This window comes from Scardinius erythrophthalmus (assembly GCF_964197995.2).
Source record: "Scardinius erythrophthalmus genome assembly, chromosome: 2".
In the NCBI taxonomy this organism is placed as follows: domain Eukaryota; kingdom Metazoa; phylum Chordata; class Actinopteri; order Cypriniformes; family Leuciscidae; genus Scardinius; species Scardinius erythrophthalmus.
In genome coordinates this window covers 54,857,419-54,883,176 of record NC_138222.1, presented here as the reverse complement: position 1 = coordinate 54,883,176, position 25,758 = coordinate 54,857,419, and the positions used below count along the sequence as shown (strand labels likewise).

The following is a 25,758-nucleotide window of genomic DNA, read 5'->3' as shown; positions in this document are numbered from 1 at the left end:
TTTTAAATAAATATATATATTTATAATTAAGAATTTATAGTTAACCGTTTTATAATGTAGTGCACAGTAACATCTGATTATGTTTTGTCGTTTGCAGTGCTTCATTACAGTAGTTTAATTGACCATAAAATTAAATTAATTTTATAACGGTCAAGAAAGTTGTGTAACATTGTTTTTTCCCCCCTTGATTTTCAAGTAACTTTTTTGTTTTAAATCGCTTGTAATGTTATTAAGTTGTTTTGTTTAGGTCGGTCCAGTTCATGGCTTAAAATGTTTGGCTTAAAATCTAATCTCTATGGAGAAATGAAAGTGAAAAATATTTCCAGAACCAAAAATGTGGTTCAAATTGATTTTTTTTATATATACATCATTTCTACAGTGGGGTCTGTAAAATGTAAATGCTTTTTAAAATCTCTTATGCTCACCACAGTAATATTGTGAAATTAGCCAAACCTCCAGTCTTCAGTGTCACATGATCCTTCAGAAATCATTCAAATATGCAGATTTTTTTGCTCAAGAAACATTTATTATTATTATCAATTAATATCAGTTAATAATTTTTTGTGGAAAAGTGATACATTTGTTTTTGAGTATTTGATGAATATAAAGCAACAGTCGCTTTTAATTTAATGACTTATTAAAATAATTTTAAAAAACCGTCATAATCTTTTGACCGTCAGTATGTATACGTTTGTATATAGCGGTTTTAGTTTGTGCCTGAACAAACTTCACTGAAGAAGATGTTATCTTTTTTACAGGACCCAACAAACGGCTACTACAACGTGCGAGCTTCCACCCACGATGAGGGACGTCCCGCGTCCCGATCCATGCACTACTCAGACTATCGCACCTCGGGCCAGCCAGGGGGCGCTGCGGCTGTTGTTAGCAGTAGCTCAGGAGCTCCAGGAGCCACGGCAGGTCCGGGAACACCGAGCAGTTTGGCTCCGGGGTCACGAGCGGGCTGCTACGACCCTCGTCCTCCCTCCAGACTCTCACACAACAGCTATGCCCAATTCAACACGTTCACCCGCGCTGGGCAGTCCCAGCAGCCTCCGCCCAGTTCTGGCCCACAGACTAGCGACTTCCCTTCTGAATGCAGCCTCTTGGACTCGACCGCACAGCTCGGATATGAGAATTATGGCTACCCGTCGCACTATCCCGCTTTTCGGATGGGTTTTGCTCCGCCCAGCCTCGCCCCGTTAGAAGGCGGGCCGGCTTACGAGATGTACGGGGTCGGGCCGAGCGTCGGCGCGGGAGGCGGTGCCGGGACCCCAGAAACTGGACTTGGGAAATATGGCAGTTCCACACGGTTCTCATACACCTCCCAGCATTCCGATTATTCCCACCGACACACACAGAGGATGCAGACACATGTGTAAGAGAGAAGCATCACGTGTACGTGACACAGGTTACGCTGATGCACAAGTGCATACAAGTACACACACCTACACAGATACACAGGACGGAGATAATGAATGAACCACGGATAAACACGGGAGGGTGAACGAGCAAAGAGAGGGTCAAAGTAAACACAGAGAACGGGATGCGGGGTCTGAGCGTTTATTCCTCAGCTGCAGGAGCTGAAAGCGAAAGTCACAATCAAGAAAGACTGATGTTTCGAAAATATCTAATAGAAGATCGATAAATTCTGAATGCTTTTAATAAGCATGATTCCTGAGAAATGAAGGGTGCCTCTTATAGGCTTATATAGTCTGTTTAACAGTGCTCTCTCTCTCACAGAGATGGTCATATGAGATACATGTATGAATTCTCTTCAATGGCTTCTTCAACTTCTCTCCTTAAGCTTAGTATAGTTTAAAATGGCATTTAATGGCAAACTGCACAATGTACAGTAAGGTCTAAAAGTCTGAGACCACCGTTTTTTTTTTTTTTAGTTTTAACATAAACTGAAAGTTTCAGGATTTATATGACACAATACATCAAAAACAGGGAAAGCTAAATGAAGCATAAATATTGAACGTTATACGCTATTTCTAGGTCACTAGTCAAATGTCAGTCAGTTCTGATCATGTGAACTACTTGTGAAAACGATTTTCTTTCTTGCATCAAATGGATAATTGATTTAAATACGGTAATAATGCGTTTACCATATTTAAAGCCATTAAAGCCTCAAGATGACAAATCAAGCTCTTAAGAATCAAGATATTTCTTATTTTGAGTAACCCTGCCAACGTCTTTTTTCTTTTCTTTGAAGATCCTACAAACGAAAAATCATTGGGCCTTCAAATATTGTTGTGGATAATAAGGGCAGGGGGTTGTTAGAGTCAAAAAAAGTTACCACTGGATTAAAGTAACACCGTTTTTTTGGAGGAGTTTCCCTTTCAGATGCAAAATTTATGGGAGGAGAGTATTTAAATGAATCGTGCAAGGTTTGCGCTAGTATTTGCACCATTATTTACCGCCGAAAAAAGCTTGTCTTAATTCCATATGCTAATTTGCGCTGCTCTTGATAGATTGTGTTGGTCATTATGGAAATGATCCGGCTGCATATGTGTTTTTTAATTTGCCCGTGGATAACGTGGATTGCGCTCTCAAGCTAATTTGCCTTGTTTAGTAAATCTGACCCATAATGGGTGAGAGATGTGTCGAACCTTTGACTCAAAATTATGAAAAATTATACATCTATGGATATTAGAGAAGACTTTTAGACCCCACTGTACACACATACCAGTGTTACAAAATATATTTTTCCATTTATTCTTAAATGAAAGTCTGCGTTTGACAAAAGAGATAAAGAGCACATGATACTCATACAACACTCTTGATCACCAAAGCAACATTTTTTATTTATTTTTTAGTCTAGAAGACTCTTTATTACTCTGTAAGTCAGCATGTACCTGGCTATCCGGCTTGCTGAGCTACCTCGATAAACAGGTTAGTAGCCTTCCAGTCGCGCTAGTGCATCTCCATTTTAAAAGCATTCGCAATAAACCACATTACCCTTTAAATTTCAACAGTGTTATGACGGAGAGCAGTCGAGGAAGCCATTTAACCGTTTTCAGACATGGCCATTTAGTTCACTATCGTACAAATAGTTCAGAACCATGGAATATATATAAATCTATATACATATTCATATACAGGAATGCCCCACTCTTTTCCATGGTGCTTTTGTCGTGGGGTCATTGTTTGCACTGCATTCCAGTATTCTAGCTTAGATTACCCTCATAATCGATATGTAATCTCTCATTTGCACACTAGGATAGAGCGTTTTCTCTCTACGTTTTGAATATTACCGAAAATCTTTTTTTTTTTTTTTGTCATATTTCTGTAAGTGATTCTGGACCAAAGGTTCAACGTTAGAGTTTCAGTCTTTATTTGGGTGATATTCACCTCAACGAACAAGAAAATATGCAGATTTGTTTGTTATCGTTGTATGCGAATTTATTCGGTCGCTAGTGACCCAGAGCTTTTTTTTCCTCTTTTTTTTTTCTCTCTCTCTCTCTCTTTTTTGTTTTGAGGGTTGGGAACAGCAGAGAAGGTCTTAAACTGATCCAGCCTTAGGTATCCAATCTCACCCTTACTGATCTGAGATCAGGCTGCTATCACATTCGTCTTAAAGATAACGAAGATCAAATTGGAACTAATTTAAGGTCAGAGGTCTGGAGTGGTATTTTAACGTCTCGCGCCCCAGACTTTGATGTTGTGAAGTTTGAGATCGGAGAGTCTTTCACTCACTTATTCACAGACACACACCTGATATTTGTGCCAAACACAGACGACAAACTTGAAGTATTTTCCGCCAATTTCGAAAAACTACCTTACGGGGACCAGAGATGGTCTTTGGCTATGAACTGTCTTCAACGGGTTTTGAAGGATGCCGTTGTCAAAGCAATGACGGATGAGGATGAAGACAATCCCTCAGAGCAGTGAGATGCTAGTTTTCGTCTTCGTCCACGTTTCAAACGAGCCCTGTAAATACTTCCCATGTGTAATTCCGACTTCATGTATTATTTGACATCATCCAAATGTGATGCACTCTTTAAATGCAGTATTGTTATGTTTTTAATTGCGTGAAGAAGGTTGACAAACGCCATAGCGATGGTACTTTTGGACAAAGCGGACGATTGGTTGGAGCCAGTGCGATATCAAGAGTGTTCGGGAAGATCCGGAAACATCTTGAGCTGCCAATCGCTCATCCTTTATACTGATGGCCGGGGGGAAATCTTGTGGGACATCATGTGACCCGCTGGACAGTATTTGCGTTCCCCGGCCCATCTAAGAACTTGAAGCTCCATGAAGACGAGAAAGAAGGAATATATGAAGGAGTGAATAAAAATAAAGAGTGGCCTTAGGAAAACATGACTTTTATATATTCCCTCACTTTATAAACCGGCTTTAGGCCAGAGGAGTGTGTGCAGACGAAGGTATGCGTGTTTTTGTGCGAGTGCGACTGAGTATATGAAAATCTTTATGTAGTCCGTTCATTTACTTCTCTCACGTTCCTGCTCCAATACTTTTCTTCTGCTGGTAGGAGTGTATCCTGTATAATTGTGTCTTAGAAAATAAACGTTGACCTTACTGTACTGTTCTTGGTAGCTGAAAAATGTTTGACAGATGTACAACAAAAGTTATTGATTTTTTTTTTATTTCCCTTTGATTTTTTCCAATATTTTTTAAAAATGTTACGTAATTATTTTTTCACAGTATATCAGAAATAAAAGCACTGTTTTTCTAAGAATAAATGAAGCATTGAATGTGTGGTTTATATATAAATGTACTGTTCATTCTTGTGTTTGGGAGTGTGATTTCTAGCATTAGTTTAATTACAAACTGGTCTCAGCTTTAAGATATAAATAATATGAGAACTTTATTGTTTATAGGACCACATACATTTTTCATGAATACAGTAATATAGGCCAAGTTGTAATACTGTTTTTAAAGAATATTCCTTAAGGACCACTACACATATATACAAAAGTATATAAAAAGTATATCAGCATCATTACTTCAGTCTTCAGTGTCACATGATCCTTCAGAGATCATTCTGATATGCTGATTTCCTGCTCAAGGAACATTTAATATTATTATCAATGTTGAAAACAGTTGTGCTGCTTAATATTTTTGTGGAAACTAGTTTTTTCTTTGATGAACAACAAGTTTGAATAAACAGCATATATTTGAAATAGAAATGTTCAACATTATAAATGTATTTACTGTCACTTTTAATCAAATTAATGTGTCCTCGCTGAATATAAATGTATTAAAAATATAAGTATAGAAAGTATTCATTTCTTTAAAATATATATTTAACTGAACCCAAACTTTTGAACGAATGTCTGCTATAAATATTATATCAACAATTACATCATATGTAAAATTAACTTAAAATATCACGAACATTAAGTATTAAAATGTACCATATCATGATAATAGTCTACTATGTATAACACAGTAGCTGTACCTGTAGTAGAGCACACAGCGACCGGATCTTTGAGTTCGTGAATTGAGTCGATTCGTTAACGAATCAGTCAGTTCGATTTGTCTAATTCAGGGGGTGGAGTGACTGGCCACTGTCCTGCAGAGTTTAGCTCTAACTTGCCTCAGCACACCTGCCTGGAAATTTCTAGTATGTCTAGTAAGCTAGCTGAACTCTGTAGGACAGAGCAGGATAGGACACCCCTGGTCAAATTCATTGAAGGCAACCGACTCAAAAGAACGATTCGCTCAAGAATCGAATTGGTTCGGTTCTCGTGTCTAACTCCGATAATCCGGTTGCAACGATTCTTCAGAAAGAGAATTAGTGGAGGATGGCAACAATTTCACACCAAATTTAGGCTACTTTTAAATTCCACATCAGCAGTTGCATTTATCCATAAAACTATAACTACAGAGTCGACGGACACCTAGTGGCAGATTTGTGTGTAGTTATAATGCGCACTGAACCTACAGCTTTAACCCTCCCGCCGGCAGATGGCGACAGAGCCGCAGTAAAGCTGTCCTCCGTTACGAGATCACCGCAGAAACAGCGAACGGAGGGAAGATGGCGGCGACAATGCTGAGGTCGCTCTCCAGACTCGGACGTCCTTCAGTCATTTTAAACAGTCATCTCAGCACTCCAGCCTGTGTTCTGCTTCAGAAGAGGTACACACATTATATTCACCAGTATCGTGAAATTTAAGCATCGGGTTCGTTAGATAGAGGCTTGCTTCTGTCAATGTTATCAGGATTAGATAACCAGTATTTCTGCGACTTCGAGTTTGTCAAGCATGGAAATTTACAATATTACTTAACTGTAACTTACCTGTTAATTCTCATTATTGCATGTCACTATTTGATTGTCATTTTCCCCCTCCGCCAAAGTTTTAATTAACTGCTGTAAATGAACATGTAACGTTAGCCGGTGGAGATTAAACATGAGCAGTAAACAAACAACTCCTAGTTTATATTTAATTATATTTTTTTCCCAATTACTTGTACATCTGCTTTGCTTTATGTTTTGAAATGTCCGACAACGCAAACCTATCTTAATATCTGTAGTAAAAGTGGCCTACAGAAAGTACTGAAGCCACACATCACACTGTTTGAATGTCATTGCATTAGATAACAAAACATCAAGCCAAATGGCATTTATTTTTAAGGGAAAAAAGCACAAGCACCGTTTTCCAGCAAAACATTTCAGTCAGATGTGTTTTGGTTGTTGTTGTTTTAATTTTTAAACGATTAATATAGTTCAAAATGAAGACAAAGTTTGTGCACTTTTTAAAAGAGAAAACAAAACTGACAATTATTTTTGTTTTTTTTGTGGAATATTGCATGATTTATCTGTGCACATCATTTTTCTTCATGTGCCCTTGTAATCTTTAATCAAAATGACTTCTCTGATGTGTTTACTCACATGAGGGCGGGACAACCTGTCACTCACATGAGATCAGCCAATAGCAAACCACAACAATCCAATTAATTCATAATTGACTAAATCAAGTCCCGCCCCACTTTTTTTTTTGTTACAATATGGAAGAAAAGACTCACAACCTACCGTTTCATGCCGACTTTAAAAATTAGTAGTTTTATGGTATTAGCCTAATTCATAACTTAAATATAAGTGTGGTTTACAAATATATATTGAGGCCACTGTGTAAATGCTGACATCTTGTAATTTGTAAACTCGCAATTCTTGTTCTTGATGTTTGAGTGTATGTCTCTGTGCATTATCCGTGCAAGTCAATAAAAAAATCAGTGTTTGCATACTTGTGCACTTTCCTATGCCGTTTTGTAGTATAAATTGTAGTATTTGTTGAATCAAGACAAAATAACCTTATAAAGTTCGTACAATACATGGTCAGGTACATAGGGTTACAATTTTTGGTACATAGGGTTTCTTTTTTTTTGGTAACATTTTATTTTACAGTGTCCTTGTTACATATGTTATATGTACTTAGCGTAGTAATAACAGTAAAATATGCATAATTGCATGCAACTAACCCTCAACCAAATCCTAACCCTATAGTAAGTACATGTAGTTGCTTAATATTACTCGGTACTTAAATATATAATTACACTGTAACAATGACACCTTAAAATAAAGTGTAACCCATTTGTTTAAGGTATCTTTCTGTTACACTGTACTATAAATATTAAGTAATAAGTAATATTAAGTAACTCCATGTACTCACTATAGGGGTTGGTTTAGGGTTAGTCACATGTAATTATGCATAATTTATACTTATTACTTTAGTAACTTCATGTAACATGTGTAACAATGACATTGTCAAATAAAGTGTTACCGTACATAGTGTATAGTGTGTCATTTGGGACTCAACGACTGTGTGTTTCCTGTCTGTCCAGGCAGAAGCAATGGCAGCCAGATGTGGAGTGGGCAGAGCAGTACGCTGGAGCGGTGATGTACCCCAGTGTCATCACTGAGAAGTGGGCTCCTCCACCGTGGAACGGTTGGTTTGATTTTGGATTAGTGACTTGCGTATTTACACGATCACCATATAAGGCCAACCACAATATTGAAAAGATCTTCATCTCTCTCAGATAAGGACCCACCAGCAGAGAAGGAGGTGTCCAACCTCACCATTAACTTCGGCCCTCAGCACCCGGCGGCTCATGGAGTGCTGCGTCTGGTGATGGAGCTCAGCGGAGAGTCGGTGAAGAAGTGCGACCCTCACATCGGCCTCCTGCACCGCGGCACAGAGAAACTCATCGAGTACAAGACATATTTACAGGTACTTAAGACACTATTATCAACTGCTTAGTTCAGTGTGCAAATATGTCATTTCTGTTCTAAAATATAAGGAAGAAAATATTGAAAAAGGAAGGGACGGAGATTGATATGAAGATGAAGATAAAAAAAAATTTGCATGGACAAAGTTTTCCTTTTGGGGCATTTGCAATAAATAATTATTTTTTTTTTTTGCAATACTCAGCATATCACAAGTGTTTAAAATCGCAATAATATCGCATCGTGGCATAAGAATCGTGATAATATCATATCATGGGGCCTCTGGTGATTCCCACACCTTCTACTTCCTCCTCGGTAACATAAATAAACACAGCCACTTAATTCATGGAAAGAGATTTTATTTTGTCGCAAAATGTAGCTTTATTATTGCCCAGCTCTTTATATAAAGTGGGATCCTTATATATTTTTCTGATCCTGATATATTTATACCTTTAAATAAAGTGCCAACTGAAGTGGGATCCTCAATTTAGCTCTATTGATAAAATGTATTTCTTTAAAGCAATGTAAGTCACTTTGGATAAAACTGTCTGTTGAACTTAAATTATAGAAATGTTATGCTGTACATCACAAACTGTTATAAGTCATAAAAAGAAAAAGCTGTCATAACTGCTGTTTTCTGATGCTTTATTATGCTGTTGTCTGTTATTGAGTATTATTGGCTGTAATGTGTGTGTGTTTGTGTTGCTGTAGGCTCTTCCATACTTCGACAGGCTTGACTATGTGTCCATGATGTGTAATGAACAGGCATATTCTCTGGCTGTGGAAAAGCTTCTTAACATCCAGGCTCCACCCCGCGCACAGTGGATCAGAGGTGAGGAACTAAAACTACAGCGCTTTCAATCTGGTTTGCACTCATGAATCCAAATTAGATTTAAACCAGAGTTCATTTTGCTAAAAGAAATCCCCCAAAAATTGCATAAATGTTACAGTTCCACAATGAATTGAGTTTGCATTGATTGTTTTTGAATGTGTCTGATTGGTTGTATCAGCTGCATAAATGTGTTATATGGCCTCCTCAGTGCTGTATGGAGAAATGACCCGTATCCTGAACCACATCATGGGCGTCACCACCCACGCCCTCGACATCGGTGCCATGACTCCCTTCTTCTGGTTGTTTGAGGAGAGAGAGAAGGTAAAAACATTTATTTGTTTTTTACAGTACGGTAAACATGCATTTTGTAGGACATTAAATGCGTTTAAAATTGTATTTTCCTGAGAACAGTAACTTTAAAGCAAATGTTGTAATGTACATGAATATAATTACAATACAAAGATACCTTTTTGTCTGTTTTTGATTTTACTTTATTGGTTTCCAATGTAATGTTTATATTGATGAGCCAAAACATTATGAGCAGTCACAGGTGAAGCGCATATCGTTGATCATCTCCTAACAAGGCCACATATTAAGGTCTGGGTAGATTCGATGGGAAACAAACAATCAGTTCTCGTAATCAACGTGTTGGATGCAGGAGAAATGGGCAGGAATAAAAATCTTAGCGACTTTGACAAGGGCCAAATTGTTATGGCAAGGCATCTCTTTAACGGCAAGGTTCGCTCCTGGTCATCAGTGGTGAGAATTTACCAACCATGTCCAAGGAGAGACAAACCACAAACAGTGACAGGGTGTTGGGTGCCCAAGGCTCATCGACGCACAAGGACAACAAAGGCTATCCCATCTGGTCCGAGCCAACAGAAGGTCTACAAAATTTTAATGATGGTTATAGGAGAAAGCCACTGTAGCCGCAGACCAATCAGAGTGTCTATGATGACCCCTGTCCACCGTCGAAAGCGCTTACAATGGGCACGTGAGCGTCGGAACTGGACCTTGGAGCTGTGAAAGAAGGTCCTGTTTTCTTGTACATCACGTAGACGGCCGTGTGTGCCGTTTACCTGGGGAAGTGACGGCACCATGATCACTGTGGGACGACGACAAGCCGCTGGAGGAAGTGTGTGATCTGGGAAACCCTGGGTCCGGCCATTCATGTGGACGCAAATTTGACACGTGCCACAAACCTAAAGATTGTTCCAGTTCAGATACATCCCTTCATGACACTGGTGTTCCCTGGTGGAAGTGGCTCTTTCAGCAGGATAAAGCACCTGACACTCGGCACACATTTTTCAGGAATGTTACAGGAACATGATGGAGAGTTCTAGATGTTGCTCGGCCTCCAAACTCTCCAGATCTCAATCCAACTGAGCATCTGTGAGATGTGCTGGACCAACAAGTTTGATCCACTCGCAACCTACAGGGACCAACAGCACATTAGGCAGGTGGTCATAATGTTTTGGCTCATCTGTGTATATTTTAATATACACTTTTAACATAATGTATAGCATAGCCTACATGTATAAATTCTTCAGTTTGCACACTGGAGAACAACATTGGGGAGGATGTAATAACTTTCTCTTTAAAAAAAAAATAAAAAAAAATAAAACCTGGCTTGTTTAAATCTGATTAATCAACAAATCTTTAGTTTCAGCCCTATACAAGATGCTACTAAACTGTTGTTTGTTTGTGTTGAACCTAGTTACCATTGAATTGTCTGTTTGTTGGTGTCTTGCAGATGTTTGAGTTCTATGAGAGAGTGTCTGGAGCCAGGATGCACGCTGCATACGTCAGACCCGGTGGAGTTCATCAGGTGCAGTTTGATGAACATTAGCCATGTTTCCATCCACTTATTTTTATGCTAATTTTGGGATATGGCATAAAAAGATGCCAAGATTCACATGAATTAAAAAAAAAGAGCATAAAAAACTTGTGCGCTCAATTGAGGCAGATTATTTTTTATTCCCATAAAAGGACATGCGCATAAATTACGATGGAGACACATTTACCGTATAAATCCTTTGATGCACAAAAAAAAAGTGACTTTGTTTCAACAGTGGATGTGATTGGATAACCGGACTAACCAATGGATCAGTTTCATCGCACAGCATCTCAAACGTTGGTTTGATCATTCTGAAATGAGACAAAATCTGTCTTTAAAATGGTTGGGTTTAATTAGAAGCGTCTCACACGATTGTATTCCCAAACACAAGGCATTTGCCTCCGAACGCAAGAGAACATGACAGCGTTTATTGTGTTTCGTCTGCGCGCTCTGATTTTTATTAGATATTTTGTGCCACTTTTCCAGTTAGTGACAATTTTATTTTGTTCTTGTGCCGTATTCGCGAATGTTTATTCGATATTCCAATTTTGAGCACGAGATGTTATAACTTGTCTGCCTCAACCTGTTGATCACTCTTCTTGCAGGACTTGCCTCTTGGTCTCATGGACGACATCTATGAATGGTGCAAGAACTTCTCTATTCGCATTGATGAACTTGAGGAGGTATGTGCACCGAAATGCAACTGGTTTTACTCAAGAAAAGTGCTAGTTAGTATTAAATATGTCTCTAAAAATGTGATATTTGTCTTACTGAGCATGTAGATTAATGTTTCTTTTTCAAAATGCATGTTTTCATTTGATTGGCAGTAATTATGTGGAGTTTCTGAATGAATTCAACTGTCCTTATTGTTTCAGATGCTGACCAATAACCGTATCTGGAAGAACAGAACTGTTGGCATTGGTGTTATTGGGGCAGAGGAGGCACTCAATTACGGCTTCAGGTAAAACAGTTTATTATTATGAAGTCAATCTGATTGGTCAGAGCTGCAGCTCAAGTGTCTCACTCTCTCTCGCCTGCATACACAGAAGTTACTTTAGTAGATGTGCTTACAGTAACTAATGGAGACAGACCAATTTATTTCTAAATCAAACACAAACAGGAACAGAAGCAAAGTAATTTGCATGAAGGCATTTCGAATAAATCTTTGTATGGTGATAATATTCATCATCATGGCTCAAGTGATGTGAAAAATCACTCACAAGTCAAGTGCAACACTGTATGTTAATGAGATGTTAATCTTAGACCACAGAGTATTTTAAGAAATGTATTATTATTATTAATAATAATGATGATGATAAAAATAACTTAGCATGTTTTATAATTATAATGTTAATAATGAGTAAATACATAGAAAGGTTTACAGTTAATACTAAACAGTACAGTTTAATATCCAAGTTTACAGTTTAAAGAGAACATTTGGTGGGGGGGGGGTTGTGTGTGTGAGACATATAAAGAGCAGCACTGCATAATTGACACAGTGTCATCCACATAAATTAGTCATATTATTTAGATTTCATGGAACTGAATGCATTTTAATAGATAGTCCTAGGAACTTCCTCATTTGGCTATAGTACTAAATAATATTGTCCCTGACTACACAATAACATCATTGATTCAAGTGAAACATCACAGCTGTTACTATATCTGGTGTTTTAGGAAGTCATACGGGTTTTGAGCCTGATGATGACAGAATATTATTTTTTTGGTTGAACTATCCCTTTAAAATCTGTGTATGTGATATTGTTAATTGTATACAGCAGCCTAATTGATGTTCACTGAGGATGTACATAGTATCCAGTAACTGAACTGAACGGTTGTTTAAATCGCTCTTGATCTCTTTCAGCGGAGTGATGCTCAGAGGTTCTGGTATTAAATGGGATCTGAGGAAGAGTCAACCATACGACAAATACGACGAGGTGGAGTTTGACGTGGCCGTTGGAAGTAATGGCGACTGCTATGACAGGTGACCACACATGTCAATGTTTTCTTTTTTAGATTGGGTTTAAGAGTTTCTGGCAGCTCAATGACAGGAAATCTAAATGCAACCACAGGCTATAAATTGGTCTTATACTCTGCTCAGCTTTCTCACCACATATGCTGATTGTATCACATGTGAAATGTGGAGTGAAGAGTGCCACTTAAAAAAAGATTAAATATGTTGTGAGACGATCCGACTAAATATAATTTCATATTACATTTTACATTAGGAGTTTGTACTGTAAATAACGTGATATCACAGATTGGTTTTGAAAATGTATTGCGTTCAAACATAGAAAGTGATGCAAGTATTCCTATGCTTAACTTTCAGATATCTGTGCCGTGTTGAGGAAATGAGGCAGTCTCTGCGTATCATGCTTCAGAGTCTCAACAAAATGCCTGCCGGAGAGATTAAAGTAGATGATGCTAAAATAGCCCCACCCAAGAGATCTGAGATGAAGGTAAGATATGTTTGCATATGTATATTATGTTCAAATGGCAAGAAATGTCATTTTATAAGCTTATTTAAAAATGCATTGTGTCATTTCTGCACCAATAATGTCACTAAATGACTTTTTCAAACTGTTTTTTCCAAACACTCCCCTAATTTTGGTCAGCCATACAGTCTTGCCCAAAACTCAAGCCATTGGTTGAGCCAATTTGTCTTTGTCGAGATGCTCAAACAATGTTTTAAAGCACCACAGTGTTAAACAAAATCTTTAAATGGCTTAATTATAATTGTCTCTTCATATTCCATGGACATTAGCCCCTGAAGGACATCGAAATAAGATGTTGGGGGGGTCAAAGAAAGTAGTTTGTTTGTTTATTTGGATCCCCATTAGCCTCTACCTAGGTAGTGGCTACTCTTCCTGGGGTCCCAACAAGTAAAAATACAGAACTACATTATTCAACATCAATAACGCCCGTTTCACACATACTCCGTGTGCTGTGCGTGTTGCGCTGCGTTTGCGGTCTCTGATACCCAGAGACTGCCTCAGCATGCGCTATAGTGCTTTCACATATGCTGCGTTTGCAGTGCGTAGCTGACCCATGGCTGTACCACAAACACATACTCACTATTTTTATTTCAAATCCAGAAGTTATGCAGCAACTTTTATTTAAAAAAAGTTTGTCAGCATTGCTATTCTCTTTGTACACATACACACTATTTAATAGACGTTTAAACATGGTTTAAACAACGTACTATTCAATGCTACTTCTATAGATTTATATATTAAGTTGCTCAAGCAAGTGGTAAAATATTTAACCATGTAGCCTACTTAAAATAAAATCTGAAAAAAAAAAAAAATAGCTAACCAAAGCTATTATAACCAAATAACCAAAAAAACAGCAGACTCTCATGCCTTTTCTTTTGCATTTAAATTTTAATACAACAAATCTTGCCTATCACAAAGAACTTGTTTTTCCACCTCCATGACTGAGACGAGTGTTGTTCATATGTCGCCTTGTTGAGGTAAATTGTAGTTTTCCTTGCTTTATCCCGGTCTTAAAGTAAAAAAAGATGACTATGTAAAATAAAATAGTAGTATTAAATTAAATACATTTATGGTGAGATTACTACATTTTATTTAATTAAATGCAATTATGGTGAGACTATTATATTTTCATGTCAATCTGTGTTCATTTTGACCACAACCTATTCGCTGTCACTTAAATTCAGCGCGTGCAGCACAGCAGAAATAGACTCGGTGCGGAAACGATCGCTGCACTGCTGTATACGCATCGCACCTGGAACGGATCGCCGGACCGCATCCGCGTGCAGTGTGAAAGCTCTAACCTGTTAACATGGGTACGGAAAAAAATACACACTGCAAACGGAGTCTGTGTGAAACGGGCGTAAAAGTCCAGTCAATTAAACATACAAACCCAGAATTCGTTCCAATATCAAAATCAACAATTCATTAGTGTGATATTGTAATATTGTGCCATTAAATATTCCTTTAAAGATTTTTTTAAACCTCATTTTACATGTTAAAAAAATATGTAATATCCGATGGCAAGTCTTTCCATATTTTCATTCCTCAGTCTGTTGTTTTGCATTGGTTTTTGAAATGGGAAGTAAAAATCATCCCTTTAATGCCTGCCTGGACTAGTACTACTATACAAAAGTTGGCAGTACAGGGCATTAGGAACTCTAGACTCTGAAATATTTCTTATGAAACAAAGCAGGGAGATAATCACCTTTTCCTTCACCAGTGGCCAACCTAAAGTTTTGTGCATTCTTATTATATTAGCCCTACTATTACAGTTGAAAGTGCGGCTCTATTTAAGTCTTTCCTTGATGCACTCGACCACACATTTCTTTGCACCTCTCTTTATGACTAACAGACCTCTTCCCATAACTGCTACCATATTTTCTATCTGTTTTGACCACTTAAGCCTGCTGTCTAACATACACCAAGAAGCCTTATTTCCTCTACCTGTTCAATATGCATACTCTTTACAGACAGATTTAACTGTGGTTTGGATTTTAAGTTAGAATTTGATCCAAACACAATGCTTTTGGTTTTGTTCAAATTTAGAGACAACTTATTATTCCATACCCACTTTACAACTAATTGTAATTCCTCATCCAAAGCAGTAGACAGACAATTGCTCAATTGATGCATGCATACATGACTGTCCGTGCACACTTTAAAACAAGAGGAAGATCATTGTTAAAATAGAAAATAATAATGGTCTTAAGCAACTTCCTTGAGGCACACCACATCTGAATAACTTCCACTATAAAATACACATTGTCCCCTATTAGACTGATAACTTTTAAATCAATGTACAGTATGAGAAGTACATTTATAACATTTCAGTTTGTCCAGCAATAATTTAAGATCCAATACATCAAAAGCTGAGCTAAAGTCTAGTAAAGTTTTTCATATTTTAATTTTATAAAAATGTAATACACATTTATAACGCTATAATATGTTATAACCTTGGCAGTAAATAACATAATAATCACTGCAATAACTAAAGCATTTGTCTATTTAAATCCAAACTGTGACAGTATATACATATGTTCATACTTCATACATGCATGTATATAATCGCTGTTTGGATTTAAATAGACATATGCGCAAGAGTCTATGACTGGATCATTATTGCAGTGATTATTATGTTTCTAGCATGTTATATGTTTTGGCAACAGTTCTTCTAACCCTAATTGATGGAGTGTGTAGCTTTTTATCTCTTAAACAACCATGTACAACAATCATCATGGTTATTTTCCAGGATGACATTTCAAAAAATCAGGCTCAAATTGTGAAAGAAAAGTGACTACTATAGAAGTTTGCCCAGCTGTGGTGACTTCCTCTTCTGGAAACCACATAAATGTGAAAAGGGTCTGTTAAGAAATGAGAAAACATTTATATTATATAACAAGAAAAGCACACTTCGCCTTTAAGAAAAAAAGGTTTCAGACGCTTTCATGTTTGTGTCCTGTAACGTAAACTAACGTCTCTTGTTTTGTTTTTATGCAGACGTCAATGGAATCTCTCATTCATCACTTTAAGCTCTACACTGAAGGCTACCAGGTTCCTCCAGGAGCCACGTACACCGCCGTAGAGGCACCGAAGGTGAGTGTGACAACAGTGACCTGCACACCATCCGTTCTCAAGAGAAATTGTTGTTCAGTGGTTTTTGTTCGTCTTTTCATCCAGTATGGTGAGGTTTTGGGCGAATTTGTTAGTCAGCATGCACATGTGGGGAATGTGGCTTTCTAAAGTTATTGTCTCTGTGGTGCTTTGTAAAGGTATTTTTTTTGTGGTGGTGTTTTTAATCCAACAATGCCGCAACACAGCACGACCAGTGTATGTCTGATTCACGAATAAGTGACTCTTACGATCTAGCCCAGGGGTGGGCAAACTACGGCCCGCGGGCCACATACGGCCCGCGGGCCACATACGGCCCGTTAGGCTGTTTAGTCCGGCCCGTAGAGTATTTAAAAAATTGTCTTATGATCGTGTTCATTTTGCCTTGTTCTTGCAATACTTTGTGTTATATATACATATATATTGCGTTGCATATATTTGAAAATCAGAATATCAGATATTTCATGCCATAGCTAACAAATGTAAAAAAGGAAAAATGACATAAAAGCAGATCATCATTCATTCAGTGTTAATTTTGGCAGCCATTTTTGATTTAGTCTTAGTCTTCATCTTCAGACGAAAATGCTTATTGATCTTAGTCACATTTTAGTCATTTTGTCTTTCATAGTTTTAGTCTAGTTTTAGTTGACGAAAAGTCATTGCATTTTTTGTCAACTTTTTGTCATTACTTTTAGTCAAACTGCAGTTACCGACATTCATTTGGGTAGCTATTTATATGTAGTCTTTAGACAAAAAATGTCATAATTTTTCTCTCTAGGCCAATTCAATTAAGCTTATGAGAAATTTAAATTAAGGTTACAGGCTGTATTGACATTGCACTTTTTAGCAGTAGCACTTGTGCAGTTCTACATACCCATTTTCCTTAGTTCAGTGGTTTTTAGAGTGCCATACACCCTCTCTTCCACTTAGACTGCAGTCACACCTTTTCCATTAAGGGACAGTATTTGCCCCCTTTAATCGATTTTTCCAGTTCAATTTTTACCTTTATAAGTACCTTTATGAAATAAATAATGCTTTAAATAAAACAATGTTCAATAAATATGCAATGATGGTAAAAATGAAGTGATACTTTTATGGAGTCATTCAATTCATTCAGTAACAAAGCAAGTTGCTATATTTATGAACGGGTCACTGAATCTCACGATTCGTTCAAAGCCACAGATTCGTTCATGAATCACCGCTGTGTGCTGCAGTTCTGCTATGGCTTTCGTTGTAAAATAGAGCAATAAGCCTACTGACAATACTGTTTTAAATGTAGTAGGCTACATCACTTAATACCCTTCTGTTTGTTGAACTGTTGTATAAAATCAATGTCACATTTGAAATCGTGTGGTTATTCAGAAAACATTGCATTCTTGTTCGTATAATATGATCAACATTAAAAACACTGTTGGATATCAGCCTGCATTTTGATCGCGGATTTGAGTCGTACAAACAGCGCGCCTCGTGGCAGAACACAGACGGACTAAATGAGAAATGACACTTTAATTTAAGTAGAAAATCTCAAATGAAGATCGCTAAACTCCAGCTAACTTATCTGTGTTTTAAGATCATCCGTGGATTCCGCGCTACTTCAGCAGTGTAGATAGAGAGCGCGCGAGCACATGGTTGCCAGATACTATTGAAAAGACCGGGTAGGAAACGTGTTCTTTTAACAGAAAAGCTCTGACTGGGGATTTAAATTACTAAAATCTGGCAACCATATGCCTAAACGCTCGTAAAAACAGTAAATGTGTTGTCGTCTCCTTTATTTGACTCAAACAAGTGGTTTTGGTCAAGTTTAAAATTGATTTAACACATTTCAGTCTCGTCTTTTTTCGTCAACGATAATGCATGTGTTGATATAGTCACAGTTATCGTTTAGTGACGTGGGTGTCGTCTCTCATCGTCTCGTCTTAGTCAGGGAAAAAAAAGGTCGTCAACGAACATTTTTCGTCATAGTTTTCGTTAACGAAATTAACACTGATTCATTTCAGCGCTGTTGTGGCTGCGGTGTGTCACGTAACAAGCAATGACGCGTCACCATGGAAACCAAACAGACAGCGACATAAGCGCATAGACTTGTTGCACGTTAATGTTTTTTCCTTTTTTGGAAACTCAATGAGAAAAACATGTTTGGTAACCGCTTGCACACCCGTTTAGTTTTTCCTTTGATTTGTCTGCTATTTAGTTTCTTTGCTCCTCTGGATTTGTGGATGTATCCTATCCTGACTGATTCTGTTTACCGACCTTTATCGCCCGGCTTTCGACTACCCCTGTCTGCCATGTACAGAACCCGGTTAAACGGTTTTGTTCATTAAATGTTCTGATCTGCCTTTGCTTTTTGTGTTTTATTTTATTATACATAAAATAAATTAATACATTCGTTTATTTCGTTTTTTTTTCCACAAATGTATGACTTTTGGAAGTGCAAATTGATGCCATATGCAGTTTTAATAAAGTTGAATTAACGTAACCTTCTGTCATTTTTACTTTTCTAAGTGTACACTTGCAGGTGTTTTGTTTCTAATTTACTGTTAGGCCAATTAAATAATAATAAGGATAAACAATATTTAAAAATAGGCTATAATTATCTAACATCTGACAAAATTAAAAATTAACCTCAAAACATAACATGCTAAATGGGGGATATCTAGCATAAATAATGTATTGTCAGAATGTCATCTCTCAGTTGTTGAATTTCGCGCAGACGTTGCCACAACGTAAATGTGTTTGCTCAGCCCGATCTCATGAAAGTGCGAATACCACGTATTGTATTTGTAGTGCTTATGGTACGCAGTTTTCGCGTGCATATGATACGCACTTTATGGCGTGTAATAGGCACGCACTCCGCAGCCCTAATCCTAACCAAGGGGTTTACAGTGCGTAGCATATGCACGCAAAAAAAAAATTTTGGCATATAAATGGCACGAGAAATAAGATTCGTGGTACAGATACGCACTTTCATGAGATCGTGTTATAATCTGCTACTGGGCCGGCCCTCTGTCAAATTTTAAAACCCAGTGTGGCCCTTGAGCCAAAAAGTTTGCCCACCCCTGATCTAGCCATTATATGTTAAGACTGTGTCTTAAGAACTCGCATAATCAACTAGTTAGGTCTAATCAGTCTTACTTTCCGGTATCAAATTAGACCAATCTATGTTTTTATGTAACTGACTTAAAAAATAAAGAAAGAAATTTGATGACTAACTTGCAGTTTATGCAACTGACCCCGGTTCTTTTCAGCCAATCAGAAACTAGTGTTGTCCAAAATATTGATATTTCGATAAATATTGATAGTGAAATATCTGAACGGTACCAATACTAATGTCCCGAAGTATCGATACTCCCATACAAGCCGAGCTGTCACTTTCACTTCTCTCCAAAGGCGCGTTGACAAACACCACACGTGACCGCACTCGTCTCATTCGCTCTGGTTAAATAGCAAAAGCGAAGTGTATGGAAAGATGGCGAGTGCAGCGCCCTCACGACCGGCTTTGGTTGATAAAGAACACCGCGAGCGGGCATGTCGGAGAATAGCGTGGACGCGTTAAAAACAAACCGCGAGCGGGCATGTCGGAGAACAGCACGGACACGCGCTTCACACTGCGAGCGGGCATGTCGGAGAACAGCACGGACACGCGCTTCACACTGCAAGCGGGCTGCGGGCACCCAAAAGATTGTTTGGCTATCAATAACCCTCACATCACTCATTTTTTTTTAATTCTGAAAACAAAGGAACAAGCTCCAGGGGGACATGTACATTTAGCAGCATGTAACTGTATGCTACTCAGCATCAATGGGTCACCTCTTTCTGAATTCCCCTATAACTAACTGTAACTCCCCTGTAACTTCTCATTTTAACCAAGATGGCCTAGTATTGTTGTTATGAATGTTGTCTCGTTTTTTCACTGTAATTCTTAAAGTTAATATAATCTGACTGAGGAATCTTAGAAGTAAATATTTTCACTGTAGTCAAATGTAAATTAACTTTTGCCAATTTAACTTTATTAAAACAAATATGATTTAATTCTGCAATTTGCCTTCATCAGCGATTATCATCAATTTGATTTACACAGATATAATTAAACTAAACTGAGCTAGACAATGACATCTCTGAATTCAATAATGAAATGCCTTTAACTGAAAATTGAATGTTTAATCTTATTATTATACATTACTGACACTCTATCCTCCAATTTGATACTGTTAAGTGCTTTGACACAATCTTGTCAAGCACTATATAAATACAGATGACTTGACTTAGGTCATGTCGATCCAGTGAGCATTGTTTTTGCGCGTGATGCACGCACGTTTGTGTTTAAATCTGTTCATCAAATAACGTTAATGTATTAACCAGCATTTATGACCGATAAACAATGCATTTGTTGTAGTATATTTTAATCTTTGATAACAGTAGGTAATAAAAATAAAACGGCTCATGTTAGCTCTGGTCCAATGAAAAAATATTAACAGATAGAACTCAGGACATTTTTGTAAAATATACCTCATTGTCATGTTCTAAACTTGTTATATTCAGCTTTAAATAAAAAAAATACCCCCTTAATATTGTGGCAGTTTTTTCTCCGTGGTATCGAAAATGGTATCGAATATCGATATTTTTTAAGGTATCGTATCGAAGTTAGAAATTCTAGTATCGTGACTATCAGAAACATACAATGCAACCAGTGTATTTTACTTTTGATTTGTTGTACATCTGCTGAAATCTGAACTGATCTCATAATTTGGCAACAGACTGCTGATAAATGCAATACGATTTACTTTTTTTAAGTATATAACTATTAAAACCATTGAGGAATCAGACCCAGAATGGCTATATTCCCCATAATTCCTTGTTTGTGTTGTCCTGCAGGGTGAGTTTGGTGTGTATCTGGTGTCTGACGGGTCCAGCAGGCCTTACCGCTGCAAGATCAAGGCACCTGGCTTTGCTCACTTGGTAATTAAATCAGTTATTGTTAATGCACTCACCAAAAATAATACACGTTATAAAATATGCTTTGTAAATAATGAAAAGAACATACACTACAATTCAAAAGTTTGGGGTCAGAAAAATCTTTTATGTTTTTGAAAGAAGTCTCATTATGCTCATCAAGACTGCATGTATTTGATGAAAAATACAGTAAAACAGTAATATTACAATCTGAAATAACTCTTCTATTTGAATATATTTTTTTAATTGTATTTTATTCTGGTGATGGTAAAGCTGAATTTTCAGCATCATTACTCCAGTCTTCAGTGTCACACGATCCTTCAGAAATCATTCAAATATACTGATTTGCTGCTCAAGAAACATTTTTTTTATTATTATAAATGTTTAAAACAGTTAAACAAAATCTGCTTAATTTTGCAGAAGCCATGATTCACTTTTTCATGTGCGTTTCAATTTTAATGCATTGGTGCGAAACAAAAGTATTGATTCCTTTTTGTACTTCTTCAAAAAAAGTCAGTCATAGTGAAATTAGTGTCCCCAAACTTTTGAATAGTAGTGTGTGTAAGAAAAAAAAAAAGTTTGATCTTTTTCCTGTTTGTGTTGATGTCACACAATGATGTGGTCTGTTTCTCTCAGGCTGGTTTAGATAAGATGTCTAAAGGACACATGCTTGCTGACGTGGTGGCAATCATCGGTAAGAACTAGTTCTTCCCTCTCTTACAGTTCAACATCTCAGTTCTGTCTGCTTTTTTAGTAACTAGAGATTTGCATGTCACATCAATTTGTTGCTGAACTGCACATTTGCTTGAAGTATGAAAATTAAATAAAAGGCCAGTAACAGTTAAGATATTAACAGTAAAATGTTTATTAGTGTTTTCAGTCGATTAATAAAATTAACTAATTAATCGCAACTAACATTGAAGTTTTTAATTTATTTCTCTATTGTAATACTTTTCACAATGAGTCTATGTAGAAATGTAGATACAGTATAATTGAAAGTTATCAGTTTTAACATTAAATAGGCTTTAAAATATATAACAACTTTTAATTTAAGCAAACTTAAAACAATCTTCACATAAACCCATTATAATAAATGTCACATTTAGCAATGACCTTCAATATATCAGGGCTCGATGCTAAGGGTTTTTCCATTGGCCTATTGGGCCAGTTCAGATTTTTACTTGCCCTGCTAAAATGCACAAAGAAAGTTATTGTTTTAGTTGTTTTAGACCCATGTAACCTTATAAACAGTGCTTTAAGATTTTCAGGTAGGTCTAACGGGTACATATTCAGAAATGAAATAATCAAACACTGCACAATCTTCACTGCATAAATTATAAAATGAATATAGATTAATCCTTATTAAAGCTACAAAAGTTATTCAGTCAAGAGCAGAGTGATTTTCTCTTAGTCTTTTTTAGTCTAAGAGAATATAGTCGGGGATAGTCGACAACAGGAATTTTGATCATTTTATGTTTTTGTCCGTTCAATGTGGCACTGGCAGAAGAGAGCTGCTTCACAGACAGCGTATTATCTCGCATGAATGGTTTAATAGCACTTGAATGAATGATAATATACTGTAGCGCAACCAAAACGTTTTTTGCTTTATTTAATTAAGAGGTTGATTTTGACAGCCCTAGTATTTTTGTAATAGTAAAAAAAAACCTTTTCCTGTCTTGAGGCGATAACTATAATGATTCTAAAAATCGTTCTCAATATGAAAGAATAGCAGAGTTTACACCACAACTATAATGATAATGGCACAGAGAAGCAATATCATTGGAATCACTTTCAGACCGATTTTGTCCAGCTGATGACCAATAAAAACATTGACAGCCAGTCAGAATCCATCCTGCTTTAACGAACTCGAGCATTTAAAGCGACAGACGACTTAACTGCAGTGAATAAACAGAACGATATCAACAGCTAGTGTGGACGTCACGCTAATATAGTTCTCGTTCTTGGTGTGAACGGGCCTTTAGCCCAGTCCAAGTGTTGCTCTATCAGACTTCTCAAATAAACAGACTCAGAGCCACGATGCACCAGTTTACACTCTGCTTACAAATATTTGATCTCTCTGTAATTCTCCAAAGACTTCAATGATCCATTGAGCGTAGGGCTGGGCGATATGACGAAATATATCGTCTGGACGATAGAAAATGTCTATCGTTTTATATAAGGCTCTATCGTTTACGCCACGATAAGGCGTTTTACGGCAGAATTAACCTCACGGCATGCCCATGCACGCTGCAATACATAAACAAACATGGAGGAAGACGGTAGTAAACGCGGTTCAGACCAGGGTAAGTTAATTCTCAACTAGATGACCAGCCAACCCAACCCGTTAGTAGCTCCACAACAGCGCGCATCTGTGCATTCATTCATTCACACACACACACACACACACACACACACACACACACAGAGAGAGAGAGAGAGAAACGCGATTCATATTTAAACAGTCTTTTTGCGTGTACAGATTGCGATTAGAACAAAGCAAATATAGAACTGACCTATTCCTCAACCGGATCCGTTGCTCCTCGAAATGAAAACGAGGTGAACCTGAAAGTGAACATATCCAACTGATTGTGGGTGTTCACTGTCACAGGTTTGCGTGGATTGCCTCAGATTATTTGCTTTTGAATAGCGCGCGCTCTCCGTAATTAAGATCAAAGTCAACAGAATATTTTGAATCTCTTTTGCACTTATAAGAAAAAAAAACTATCGCGCCGGCGCGATTGTCGAACCCAGGGGGTTAAAAAATAGATTTTCGCCAAAAATCCTCTTTGGCTCCGCGGCTGCCATGGTAAACAACGTTAGCCTGCCGGTGACTGAAGTCTCACGTCACGTGCGAGTCAAGAGCGAAGTGATTGACATGACCAGGCTACTGTAGCTATGGCTTGGATTCGTTAGCAAACATTGCCCCCCTGTGGTATTTGCATGTTACTATCACAAGCATAATGTTGTGGCCTGCCCAGAAAAACATTGGTTCTAATAATTATTTACCTCCGCCAACAGCGAGACCGGCCAATGTTAGAGACCCGGCCGGTAATGGAATACAGGCCAATATTAGAGGATTTACGGTAGACTATTCATGAACTGAATTAACAGAAAAATTGCTATATCGTTATGTATATCGTTATCGGGATATCAAATGAGCTATATCGGGATATGAAATTTTGGCCATATCGCCCAGCCCTAATTGAGCGTTTCCACACTTTGAGCTTCCTGCTTATTTGAATGCCTGTGAACGCACAAAACAGTCAGACAGTCAGAATGCTGCTTAGATAGTTATATAATGCTTAACAGATCATTAATGAACATTTCTATAGTTACAAATGTCTTGAAACCTTCATGTTCATTTCATATACATTTATTGCTTGTTAATGGCATATTAAAGTTATAACAAACTCATAGATGTTGGCCAGTGCAGTGATATTATTGATTTTAAACGTATTTTCAGTGAATCTAAAGTCCATCTGCAACTAAGAACCAGTTTCATCCTAAATGCATCCACTTTATTTTGCAATGCAGAAGTGAGCTATTTCCTGTGAATGTGCGACTTCCGATTCATTAGATGCTATAGGGAAATAACGAGATTAAGAATAGAAAATTGCAGTAAACGGTCAACTATTTGCGCTACAAGCCAGTGTGTGTTTATAATTACAACAATACGTTAAAATAAGATGGTAAGAAATACCAGTTTGCAATATCAGGCAGCATAATCTTTAGAGACCTGAAGCCTGACACATTGAAATTAATAAGACAAATAATTCAGATAGTAGTGATGTCAACAGACATTTATATATGAATAAGGGATATTGCACTAAGTTATTTCAGCCTGTCATTTCCTGTAGCAAAGTATTGCACTGCTATTGTTCTTAAGCTTAATGCATTGTTTCTGAAAATTAAACCAGGATAGGATAAAGAATAAACATTTTTCGCAGAAATATCCTCAGTATTTAATAACTGTTACGATGGTGACCTGAAACAACCTGTTGTCTCTCCCCACAGGCACTCAGGACATCGTGTTTGGTGAAGTGGACCGCTGAGGACGCCAATGTGCTTCCCTGAGTGTCTGGTTATGATTCTGTCTTTGCAATCCATTCTAGTGATGTTACGACAGAAGTTCCTCTTATTTCTCTGTGTAAATGCTTATGAAACCTAATAAATATTTTAAAACTTGGGAAAAAGTGCAATTTCTTTTTCTTTAAATTCAGAAGGTGCTTTTATCTAATGTGACTTGCAAACAAGGAAGGCCACATTACCAGTGCTGCAATACGACGGTCTGTAAAAGTACAAATTTGCACGTAGAATCTGCAGATTGTGTATATATATATATATG

The 25,758-nt window shown here is 37.3% G+C and overlaps 2 protein-coding genes across 2 annotated transcripts in view; both read left to right on the top strand.

Annotated features, from left to right (window-relative positions):
- The window catches only part of kirrel1a (kirre like nephrin family adhesion molecule 1a), a 44,387-nt gene extending 39,690 nt beyond the window's left edge, over positions 1–4,697 (top strand). Inside the window, exon 15 of the mRNA XM_081359289.1 lies at positions 759–4,697. Within this exon, the coding sequence (XP_081215415.1) occupies positions 759–1,379 (621 nt within the window). The 3' untranslated portion in view covers positions 1,380–4,697. The remainder of the gene's footprint in view (positions 1–758) is intronic.
- A 1,254-nt stretch (positions 4,698–5,951) lies between these two features.
- ndufs2 (NADH:ubiquinone oxidoreductase core subunit S2) lies at positions 5,952–25,606 on the top strand. Its single transcript, XM_081359410.1, has 14 exons — positions 5,952–6,105; positions 7,810–7,913; positions 8,005–8,195; positions 8,903–9,023; positions 9,232–9,344; positions 10,777–10,851; positions 11,466–11,543; positions 11,736–11,821; positions 12,725–12,844; positions 13,190–13,319; positions 16,353–16,448; positions 21,336–21,419; positions 22,050–22,107; positions 25,428–25,606. Exons 1-14 carry the CDS (start codon positions 6,005–6,007, stop codon positions 25,463–25,465), a joined length of 1,395 nt encoding a protein of 464 aa, XP_081215536.1. The 5' UTR covers positions 5,952–6,004; the 3' UTR covers positions 25,466–25,606.
- The last annotated feature ends 152 nt before the right edge of the window (positions 25,607–25,758 follow it).